Genomic DNA, 12,062 nt, shown 5'->3' on the forward strand with positions numbered 1-12,062 from the left:
GGCGCGTGGCACCGCGTGGCGCTGGCCGTGTCGGGCGCGCAGGCCACGCTCTTCGTGGACTGCCACCCGCTCTATCGCCGCCTCCTGCCGCCCCCGGACAGGAACTTCACCCAGCCGCAGCTCGCCCTCTGGGTCGGCCAGAGAAATAGCAAACATTCCTTATTCAAGGTGAGAGATTTAAGATTTCATATTGCTTTCATATGTTTTCTCTGCTCAATCAAAAACTCGAAAGACAATCAACCTTAATTTCTTTACAGGGCACGCTTCAAGACGTGAGATTAGTTAGTGGACCTCACGGTTATTTAGTCCAATGTCCAGGCTTGGATTCAGAATGTCCAACGTGCGGCCAATTCGCTTTGCTGCAAGCTACAGTTCAGGAATTAACTTCCCATATTCACGATCTCTCATTAAAGGTATTTTTATCGGCTCAATACATAACTATAACGCATAGAAAATATTTAAAAAATATTTTTAAAACGAAAATATGTTTTTTCAGCTTGTTGGTACCGAAGCACGTTTGGCGCGGTTGGAGCAATGCGATTGTCAAAAATCATGTTATTCCAATGGCACCGTACACGCAGACGGAGCCACTTGGCAAAAGGATTGCAATCGGTGCTCTTGCGTGGTAAGCTTTTTTTATATTTTCACAGTTTACTTTAATCTTAACAAAATATTCTTAGCATTATTTTGTTCTTTAGCACGGAGAAATAACGTGCAGGCCAGTGGAGTGCGATAGAGCGGAATGTAAAAACCCAGTATTACACCCGGGCGAATGCTGCCCAACATGTTTAAGTAAGTAAAATAATGTTTATAATTATTTTTGTAGTTATAGCATATTACGAATTTTCAGTCCATAAATGAAAACATTAGTCAAATGGAAAAACTGCTTTTTTCTGCCATGATTTTTTATTATTGTACTCTAGAACGAAACAATTAATAATTCTTTGTTGACTCTGTATGGTGGTATCTGTAATTGTAGTCTGCTGCCAAGTGTGTTTTTGGAAAGCAAAAAGCAAGAATAGTAATTGGCCATTACATCTAATAAAACCAGTGCAAAGGAAACATTTACAAAATCAAATTATTGTCTTATGTCATGGACCGTTATTTGCTTTTGTCGTACCAGAGTCCATAAAGCCTTGCTTGAAATGCGTTCAACGCGTGACTTTGATCTGATTAGATTGTCTGAACAAAAAAAAAACTTGAATATATATATATATATATATATATATATATATATATATATATATATATATATATATATATATATATATAATTAAAAAAATGTAAAATTGTATCACTCTTATACACAATATACATAAAGAAATTATTTAATCCTGAATCTTAAGCAGGACAATAAGAAAAACTCATGAAATTATTGTATCACTACCGATCGTTGACAAGTGTGAAAAGTTTGAAATAAATCTCTCCACTTAATGTGGGTTACAATCGCGGCTAGAGTTACTAAAAGCATGCAATTGAACTGGTCGCGTCCCGCGTCCCGCGTCCCGCGGTTGCAGGGCAGTGCCTGCTGAAAGGCACGCTGTACGAGCACGGCGAGCGGTTCGCGCCGAAGGAGTGCGCGGAGTGCGTGTGCCACGACGGCAACATGCAGTGCACGCGCGTCGACCCCGACACGGCGTGCCCGCCGCTGCCGTGCGACCCGCCCGACCAGTTCACCGTGCCCGGCGAGTGCTGTAAATTTTGTCCAGGTGATTTTAGTTTGATTCTCGACTTTTTATAAACTTCGCGTGCTGATTTATTTGTGGCTAGGTACTGTTTAAACTAGATATATTGATTTTTTTTTTTATTTTATGCTGATTTATTTGCGGCCAGGTTCTGTTTAAACTAGATATGTTTCTTTTTATGTGATGAATTATTTGTGTTCAAGTAATTTTAAACTAGATATATTATTTTTTTATCTTATTTTATGTTAACAATAGTTTATGTCCAGATACTGAGTAGCTTATCTAGATTTAGGACTTTATTTTGTAATTGAATCAATAACTTGCTGATCATGCGTAAAAGTGCTATTGAGGCATGAAGTTATAATAATTCAACGTAATGTCAGTTAAATATGTAGGTATAAAAGTATTAAGTATTGAATTGTTTACTGGTGGCTATACAGCGTTATAGTGCAGGGCTTAATGACAATTTATTTTATCATTTTACAACAAAAAGCTTGCAATTTTTAGTTCAGTTTGGGTAACATACTTCTTGTAGATGATATGAAAAATATTGTTGGATTCAATGTGGCCATGGCGTCGGACATATTTATATTTCAATGAGTGGCCATTGGTTTCAGATAAAAATTCTCAGATTAATCGATTAAATTAAAAGTTTCTATTATTCTTGTGTATTCTGTATCTGTGCTTTATAAGCTTAACTATATTTTAGGTGTGGACTATTGTAGCATGGGCCATTCGTGCGATGAAAACGCAACATGTATGAATCTCAATACGAAGTACACTTGCAAGTGCAATCAAGGCTTTCAAGGCGATGGACTTACTTGCGAAGGTGAGTTTATAGTTATATAATACAGATTTACGAATACCTGAATATATCCTATTAGCTATTTAATAATTTGCAGCTTAAAGCAAGTAGCAGCTTAGCTACTTTATTAATAGTCAATTGTTATAATTGTAGTTAGCTATTATAAAATAGATGTTAAAAGAAGTCTTTCGACGATCCAAGTACTCAATTTCAAATAATGAATAGGACTACAAAAATTTCAAAGAAATTATTAGTGTATCCCAAGATCCTTAAAATATTCTAGAAGCATTATCTATGCCTGTCTATTGAACAACATAAATTATATTTTCAGACGTAGACGAGTGCCAGCAAGCGGGCGGGCTGTACGGGCACCACTGCCACTCCAACACGCGCTGCGTCAACGTGCTCGGCTCCTACGTGTGCCAGTGCCTGCCCGGCTACACGAGACGGGACAAGTTTAATTGTGTGGAGGTTGGCTTGTACTTTATCTTATACCTTTAAACGAGCAATTCTTGTATATATAATCTCGGAATCGGCTCCAACGATTTTCATGAAATTTAGTATATAGGGGGTTTCGGGGGCGATAAATCGATCTAGCTAGAATTTTTTTTTAGAAAATGTCATATTCGTGTTTTATTCGTGTTTTTTTTTTCCTGACATCTATTGGTGAATAATAATACTATTTTGCTTCGTAGATAGCTGGACACTTTTTATACCGATATTCCTACGGGATACGGACTTACGCGGTTTCAACCGCGGGTCACAGCTAGTTATTATTATAAAGATATATATTTTTTGATTTTCAATATTTTTTCTTTCAACTGTGCGTATATGGTAAAAAAGACTTAAATTTTTTAAAGTTTACTTAAATTATTGTTGTAAGTATATATCAACAATAAAAATCTATCAAACTAATTATAGGTGGACGAGTGTGCGAGTGAGACGCACGGTTGCCATGCCGACGCCGTGTGCGCCAACACGCCCGGCTCCTACACGTGCCAGTGCAAGGAAGGGTACACGGGAGACGGTTACACTTGTACCCGTACGTACATTCTTTGCCATTTAGTCGTCAAACAATTCTTTGTTATTTATTAATTATCTATTTGCCAGAATTCATTATTTCAAAAATAAACATATCCCATCCAACCATAGATAATCCAAACGTAGTTATTCAATAATACATTGAAATGACGTGGCAAAACACGATTGCGTAGTGACAATATCAATTCTTTCAGCGGTGTGCACGGGCGGGTGCCTGAACGGCGGCACGTGCGCGGCGCCGGAGCGGTGCGCGTGCGCGCGCGGGTTCGCGGGCGGGCGCTGCGAGCGCGACGTGGACGAGTGCGCGAGCGGCGCCGCCGCGCACCCCGCCGCGCGCGCGCCCTGCGTGCCGCGCGCCGCCTGCGTCAACACGCCCGGCTCCTACTACTGCGTGTGCCGCGACGGGTACCGCCGCGACCCGCACCGAGACCACTGCGAAGGTGCGCTATACCGCTCTACCGCTCTACCACTCTACCACTCTACCACTCTACTCCTCTACCGCTCTACCCCTCAACCGCTCTATCACTCTACCTCTCTACATAACTTTACAATCCTCTACGCTTTGCTACTCCCCCGTACTTTATAAGCGACTCTCATCTTTCTGCTCTCCGTACTCTCTGCTTCCATTATCTCATCTCTATAAGCCCTGCACTCTGCACTAAGATAGAGATTACACAGTTTTGTATAAATACTCTCAGTCACTTTTTTTATTACTCAGAAGATAGCTAGCGTAATAGATTTATTCTTTTGAAAATCATTTTTGAATTGAATAAAACCATTTTGTGAGTATAGTAGAGTGAGTTAAGTTTACATGACTAGCTAATGGTGAGAATGCTCAATTTCAGATGTGGACGAATGCGCGGAAGGCTTCCACACGTGTCACCCTAGAGCGCGTTGCGTGAACACTGACGGTGGATTTAAATGTGAATGTGAAACAGAACCCTGTGATTTAAGTGCGTAATTTATTTGTGTTATTCCATTTATATAGACATATATGATAATTTAGAAATGTATACGAATACTGATTAAGCCATTGTATACAAATTGTTATTGCTTACGTTTCTATGCCTGATTTGTATTTTATTATATGCTTCTAAAGGTTTTAATTTTTTTTAATAAAATTTGTTATGCGTCTTCATAGCGTAGTATTTTAGAATTGGCATTAGAAGGGCAAATGTCAAATTATTATAATAAAAAAAAAAATCGAGAACATCTTCTGTCTGTGATATTAATGTGTAAATAATTTATTGCATCGTGTGCGAGTTACCAAGTCACAGTTAATCGAGAACACACAATAACAATATATACATCGAACACACACTAACGTGCGTATTCTCGACATAAATAATAGATCGACGTAGACCTATCCTTGTTCTTCACATGCAATAAACTTTCAAATGCAACACGGCGCAAACCTTACGAACGCTACATATAATATCAATTTACAAAAAAAATGAAGTCAGCACCGCTGTCGAATTGGGGAACATGATGTGACGCGAGTGCGTGTGCGCAGGCTGCTCGTGGCAGGGCGCGCTGGTGGCGGACGGCGCGCGCTGGGCGGAGGCGGGCGGCTGCCGCGCGTGCCGCTGCCGCGCCGGCGTGGCCGCGTGCGCGCGCACGCCCTGCGCCTGCGACCTCGACAACACTACCATATCCGTATGACCCCCGCTGTACAGTCTACTTTTTAAGCAAGAGGCGGCATTCGAATTTCGAACGTGCTTCGTCTAAAATCGCTAGGTCTCCTGGGATTCCACTTAATGGAATTATCCGAAGTCCGCCTCATGATAAGAATTTATTTATTCTTTTCATATTTTTAAAAATTAACGTTGCAATTAGGCGTTATAATATATATTATTAAAACATATATTTTTTTTTTGTATTTATAACTTTTCAGTTCTGGTTTTTTTATGTGAGAATTTTAATAGCGACAATAGTAACCTGAATACAATCCAAATCGTTTTTTTTATAAAAGATAAAAATCATAAATTGTAAGTTTTTGTATCTATTACTGTCATATAATCATATTATATGAGAAATGTACTCGGAACAAAATTCACATGCCATACAAGATGAAACGTTGACGTTCCAGCTGGACAATACAGAGTCAATTAGCCCGGCGCCGGCGGCGTGCTGCCCGCACTGCGAGGCGCGCTTCCACTGCCGCCACCAGGAGATGCACCACGTCACCTTCCGCAGCGGCGAGCGCTGGCTCTACCAGTGCCAGATCTGCGAGTGCCTTGTGAGTGCATATTTGAGATAAAAACCCCATACTCCTGATGTTACACTACTGAGTTTTAAAAAGCGAACATACATATAACAGCTATGGATGTATTTCGCGAAATTATATACAACATGAATATATTTCAGTTGGGCGAGGTGGACTGCTGGGAGCCGGAGTGCGAGGAGGGCGCGGGGTGCTGCGCGGGCGCGGCGGGGGCGGCGGGGACGGGGGGAGCGGGGGGAACGGGGGGGGCCGCCCGCGACTGGCGCGCGCCGCACCGCCTGCAGCTCGCCGGCTGCGCGCCCCCGCACTGCCCCGCCTGCACTGTACGTACCCACACACAGTCACAGACGAGCACACCCCAAACACACATACACACACACGCACACACACACACACACATCAAATCGAACACGGACACCGCGCACACCAATACAGCGCACTCACAGCAACGCGAATACACACAGTACTCAACACGGACACCGTTCACTGCAAACAAACATACACATGTACAATACACTCTTACATGCTCATGCTTCACTCTACATGCATTTAATTAGTTTGAGAAGATTGCCAATGTACAATTCATATTCTCTATAAGTTGAACATTCAAGACTTCAGACAGATACTAAATGCTAACTGCATTAAAGATAATAAATACTTCTATGTACTCATAAAATAAACTCTCTATCTACGTAACATACCTACTCAATATTTGAAACTATTCAGTGGATTCACGCTGGATTTCCTCACTTGGAGAATGCAACGTGATTTACAATGTCCACTTTGGTTGTTGAAAAATGAATTTTCCAAAACACGCACAGCCACAAAAGACATTCATAACCTTTACTTATTGTAAATATACTTTTTGAATAATAATATAATAATAATTAATCGATTTGTCAGGTACTATTATAGACTGCAATTTCCTTGAAGCTGACTTCACGATATTTTAGATATTAATTATTAAACACTAAAGCATTTAAGACCTTCCTACAATAAAAAAAATCTTAGAACTACATCACAATAATTACGGCCAGAAAACCCATGGTTAGCTAAATAAAAATTAACAAACATCAGTTTTGAAGCAGACCCAAGCAACTAAAACGATTCATTAACCCGACCATTATCACAATCAACTCATACGACATTGTGTGACTAACTGAAGCTGAAGATTTTTGAGCTCGATTGAAAATTAAGCTAAATGTGTGCCTTGGATATGGTTATTTTATTGCACGTAATTCTTTAAATAATGATCAGTGGCGTAACGATAGTGATAGCAAACAAGGGTGTTAAAGTAGCAAAGACCCCCGATCAGCAGTTGTCAGTCTTCCCTGTTTAAACTCGTGTTTTTATTTACCTAGACCCCGATACAAAATTAAAGGAACTTGTGTTCCTTTATTATCCTACTAATATTATAAACGTGAAAGTTTGTAAGTATGGATGTATGGATGTTTGTTACTCTTTCACGCAAAAACTAATGAACCGATTGCAATGAAATTTGGTACGTAGATAGCTGGACAACTGGAATAACATATAGGCAACTTTTTATCCCGATATTCCTATCGGATACGGACTTACGCGGGTGAAACCGCGGGGCGCAGCTAGTCCTCTATAAAGTTAGAACACATACTTTCTCAACTTCCCGTACCTCCATAGTGATCTGTTTTTATCTCTAAGTTCTCGGCCCCCTCCGCCTTAAATAATAATGTCCATCCTAAACCATTCCCCTCAAGGCACGTAAATTGTTCATATTCGTACTAAAGGACCTTATTCACAAGTTTTCTAAGTCCTCACCTCCAATAGCCAAGTTGCGCCGCTATTAACTATCAATCAGTCGTGTAATCAATCAATCAATCAATCAATCAATCAATAAAATAACCGTATCGAAGTGTCGCGTGAGTGACGGCGGGTTCGCTTGTTGCAGGGCGGGCAGTGCGCTACTTTGGTGAGCAATCTCGCGTGTTGTGTGCATCGGTAACCATCCCCACTCTTCTTATTCATTCATACATTGCTATCTCTTGTGTTCTCTTTTCTGTGCTTTCGATTTTTTATTACAGCTCCGCGGTAATATTTGAAATAACGTAACGTATAATGGAAATTTTGTATTTAGAACAAATGCTTGAAATTAATGTTAATTTTATTGAGATATGAAATAAAAGGATATGATAAATGCTATATCAGTGATAACACACAGTAGAAGCCATGATGTTTTTTATTATTTCTGTTATTCATAATCTAAAACTGTGTGGGATATCTTTGGATTTCCAATAGTATGGGAAGGGGGTCTTCAAAGAACAAGAAATTGATATTAAAATTCAGTATAAAATTTTAATGATTATGATGGATAACTTATTTGAGTAATCATCTATTTTATGGTGGTTTAACGACTGAGATCTGGATATCTATAGAAATAAAACACTATAATACAAATATTAAAACTGTGTTATAAATAAAATATGATTTAAAATATATATATAAATAAATACAATCATCTATAAAGTCTTATTGGATAAATAAATGTATGAGTTTGAGTTTTCAAACAACCTTACAATTTAAAGACGAAAGAGAGAAAGAAAGAACTATTACCTCCTTTTCCTCATTAACCTCCTTCTTTTTCCAAGTCGGTTAAAAAACATTTTCATTCTAAATGATTGGCATATGAACCATACAGAGCTGTAATAAAAAAGCGAAGACATCTTAAAGAAATTGTGTTGCATGATTAATTATTATTATACTTGTCATTCATCGCATGATTTTTTTGCATTTGCCATTGCCTGTGAAGATCGTTCAGTTTTAGAGAGCATGTTGCATAATAAATCATTAATTAAAATAATTTACAAACTTTTCATCCATTTTTTGTTAAATACCCTCGATATTTTCCAATTACATCATAATGTTATAGTTATATTTTGAATGTAATTAAGGCATCAATGAAGCAAGTGCAATAAAAAAATATTTAGAAAATTCAATAACGATAGACTTCTTTAGTAGTTATAGTAAAGGAATAGAATCAAAGTCTTAGAGCAAAATTATTGGTTTTTTTTTCATTTTGTTATAATATTATTATGTATGGCAACGTATTTTGTAATTTGATTTCCTTTGATGCTTTCCCGCATTATGTGCAAAATTGTGATAATTATTTTATTAATGAAGAATATATTATGTACAAATTACCTAGACTCTACAGGTACAACGTAGGCAACTTTTTAATATATTTATTGTAAATTACTTATATATATATACTTTGTCATGCATATAGTATATTTTATCAGTGTCGTACTTTTTTTGGTAAAATTGTTGTGTTCAGGTGTCGGTACCAGCTGGGAGCGGCTATTCTTTTAATTTAAACTCTTTATTGCAATCAAACCTTTCTTCATCATCGATTATTGGAGGATTATTTGAATCCAGTGCTACAAAAAAAAACGGAATAAATAATCCTGTACCGTATATATCACATATACTCCGAAAATATGTTTGACTGCAAGAAGATAAGTCCGCTCCCAGGCGGCACCGGCGCGAGGTGCGCGTGACGCGTGGCCGTGTGCCCCCGTCACGCGGGCACGTCACGTGCTGCGTGCCGCGGGCGTGCGGGCGTGTCGCGTGACGCGTGACGCGGGTGTTGTGTGCAGAGCACGGCGGTCGGTGACGGCGGCGCTGGCGCTGGCGGCGCTGTGGCTGGGCCGGGCGCCGCGGCCGCACCGCAAGCACCGCGGCGCGCGGCGCTAGAGCCGCCCTGACCGCGCCACGCACACGTTATTTATTCTAGATAGATCTAATGTTAACCAATTGTCGCGCCGCCTCGGGCCGCCGCGCCCGGCCGAGTGAGGCTGCGTGACGAATGAACGCTGAACGCTTCGCGGCGGCCCGACGCCCGTCGCGCCCCGCCGGTAGCATCTGTACTCTTCCACTTGTAACTCCCTTGCGGCCGCTTGTCCGCGCCGGCGGGGCGCGGGGGCGCGGGTCCGCAAGGGCGCGGGGGCGCGGGCGCGGGGCGCGGGGACGCGGGGGGCGCGGAGGCGCGTCTCTATGTGTATAAACCTTGTAAATAAATATCGCACAGAAACCGACCGTCGCCCGAGTCGCCGCCGCCCATGTTGTAAGAAATTTTTCGTAATATATTATAGTTTATGTTTGTCTCTGTATAAAGATGATCGTTTTCGTGAATAATTTAAAACTAACCAAAAATAGGTACCAAATATAGAAAAGATAATATGATGGTTTCTTAATTTCATAAAGCATTCTAATGCTTGCATGTTGTATTGTGTTCAAAAAATTACAATTAAAAAGATATCCACATATAATATTTTGCTGTATTACTTTTTTCGTATACCTTACACTATTTCCCCGATAAAAACTGTAAATATAAATAAAAGCGCACATTTCAATTTTATAATTGTAATATTATAATTTAAAAAACAAGCTTGCTTCATGTTATTTCCTGACAAATATTTAAGTGCCAAAATATAGTGAATCAAATTAAAGCTAAAGCAATAAAAGCATAGAAGCATTTAAAGAAGAAAAGGCTTACACTGTGTTAGTTGGGGGTAACAGAGGGTAGAAATTGGGGGGATTGTTGTGGGTTATTCCAGCAGTATTGGGTTGCGGATTATTAGCTTGAGGGGTGAAATTAGAGTGCATTAATGAGTTTGCAAGACACGCAACTCGCAGCGGCTGTAGAGTTTTGGTGCGATCCGCCACTCCCGTCACGAGAGTGTACGCCGTGGCGAACAAAGTCACAGCCTGAGGAAATAACAGACAGGTACACAGGGTGGACATATGCGGTAAGTACAGATATACGCCATAAAGGTATTTAAAAAGAAATAATATAAAGCGGTAGCTTTGGTCGTATAAACTATTAAATGTACATAAAGGCTGTTACTATTGAATAATCATGAAATCCAACAGTGGAAGTTTTTTACTTATATTCTCATCTCATAAAAAAAACTGAACAACCTCTCGTTATATTAGTAATTTTGAGTCACCAAAACGTTAACAAGAAAAATATGTATTGTAAATAATTTACCTTTTATTTCTTAACTTCTTTCAATGTTTTTAAACATTTTGTAATTGAAATGCTATGAACGTATTAATCAATAAAAAGAAAAATATACAAGCTAAAGCTAAAGGCTACAAAACGCACCACAAACCATCTTTATAATATTTCTCTAATTAGGATCACACTTAATAAATAATTTTAAATTTGAAGAGAAATAAGCATGGTAGGTATATATTTAAGATGCTTACCATAACACAAATAATAGAACACGTAAGCACAGAGAGGGAGTTGACGAACAAGCGCAATTCATTAACAGCAGGACGAAGGCAACCCACGTTGTATAACGGGTATTCGCAGCGGTCAACAGACTGAAACCAACATAAAAAAATTTAACTTGGTAAATTAGGTCGTTAGATACTAGATAAATTATGCAGTTCTAGAGACATTACCTATTATGAAACATTGAGTTTACCTATTTACATAATGGGTAGATATCCAATTAAACTAAAGCTGCTCAAGTAGTATTTTGAAGATGTTTTTAGTTATATACATCATCACAGTTAAGATTTAATTTAATTAAGTTTTTTATCAAGTATGCTTTGATATTAAATCAATTTAAAACAATATTTGCAAGATATATAATGAATTCGCATCAAAATATTCTTAAAGAACAACATGAACAAACATCGACAAATGAAGCTCTGTATCACCTTCACATTCATTACACGACCACAGCAGGCTGATGGCAGACCGCGACGATGCATGCTCCAGTCAGAATAAGAATTGACTCCGCAGCACTTTAGCTGAAAGTATTATTTAAGAAAATACATTAACTATTATAATTTCTATGTGTCTGTTTTATTTTATGCGCATATAATGAGAGAAATAATTTTGATATGAACTCAAGTCACAGAATAAGTATAGTTTTTCCAAACAATTATTAGTTTTGCGATAGCGAATGCTATCAAAACTAGTATTTCATTAGTAATAGAGTTCATATAATGATTATATTTAAGCTTTGCGATCTACTACTCAATTTTTATCAATACAAACCTCAATTTGCATAGCAGCGAAAGCATTTTTGACAGCGAGATCCTGTGATTCAACCGACATAGCGCGTAGCATGCTCGTCTTTATCATTGACGGGTCTCGTGTAGCTTTCGACAAGGCCATGATGGAAGTCATGCCAGTGGACAGTAACACCAGCGCCGCAGTAACTAGCACCATTAACTATGAAGTTCGATAATAACTTGTCAAATCGTCACTACAATATATTCATATATTTAAAAATTGCAAAAAGGCATCAAACAC

The 12,062-nt window shown here is 39.0% G+C and overlaps 2 protein-coding genes across 2 annotated transcripts in view; one reads left to right on the top strand and one right to left on the bottom strand.

Moving 5' to 3' along the window:
- LOC119833322 (protein kinase C-binding protein NELL1-like) overlaps positions 1–10,037 on the top strand; it is a 34,029-nt gene extending 23,992 nt beyond the window's left edge. Inside the window, exons 5-19 of the mRNA XM_038357308.1 lie at positions 43–168; positions 258–413; positions 497–625; positions 699–792; positions 1,518–1,709; positions 2,395–2,514; positions 2,822–2,961; positions 3,412–3,532; positions 3,726–3,971; positions 4,377–4,484; positions 5,045–5,187; positions 5,621–5,770; positions 5,899–6,078; positions 7,680–7,729; positions 9,385–10,037. Coding sequence (XP_038213236.1) covers positions 43–168; positions 258–413; positions 497–625; positions 699–792; positions 1,518–1,709; positions 2,395–2,514; positions 2,822–2,961; positions 3,412–3,532; positions 3,726–3,971; positions 4,377–4,484; positions 5,045–5,187; positions 5,621–5,770; positions 5,899–6,078; positions 7,680–7,729; positions 9,385–9,481 — 2,052 coding nt within the window. The 3' untranslated portion in view covers positions 9,482–10,037. The remainder of the gene's footprint in view (positions 1–42; positions 169–257; positions 414–496; positions 626–698; positions 793–1,517; positions 1,710–2,394; positions 2,515–2,821; positions 2,962–3,411; positions 3,533–3,725; positions 3,972–4,376; positions 4,485–5,044; positions 5,188–5,620; positions 5,771–5,898; positions 6,079–7,679; positions 7,730–9,384) is intronic.
- LOC119833338 (tetraspanin-9-like) overlaps positions 9,534–12,062 on the bottom strand; it is a 4,580-nt gene continuing 2,051 nt past the window's right edge. Inside the window, exons 3-7 of the mRNA XM_038357323.1 lie at positions 11,805–11,981; positions 11,462–11,554; positions 11,000–11,119; positions 10,418–10,495; positions 9,534–9,779 (exon numbers count right to left, since the gene is read on the bottom strand). Coding sequence (XP_038213251.1) covers positions 9,534–9,779; positions 10,418–10,495; positions 11,000–11,119; positions 11,462–11,554; positions 11,805–11,981 — 714 coding nt within the window. The remainder of the gene's footprint in view (positions 9,780–10,417; positions 10,496–10,999; positions 11,120–11,461; positions 11,555–11,804; positions 11,982–12,062) is intronic.

The sequence above is a fragment of the Zerene cesonia genome, chromosome 17 (assembly GCF_012273895.1).
Source record: "Zerene cesonia ecotype Mississippi chromosome 17, Zerene_cesonia_1.1, whole genome shotgun sequence".
Classification (NCBI taxonomy): Eukaryota; Metazoa; Arthropoda; class Insecta; order Lepidoptera; family Pieridae; genus Zerene; species Zerene cesonia.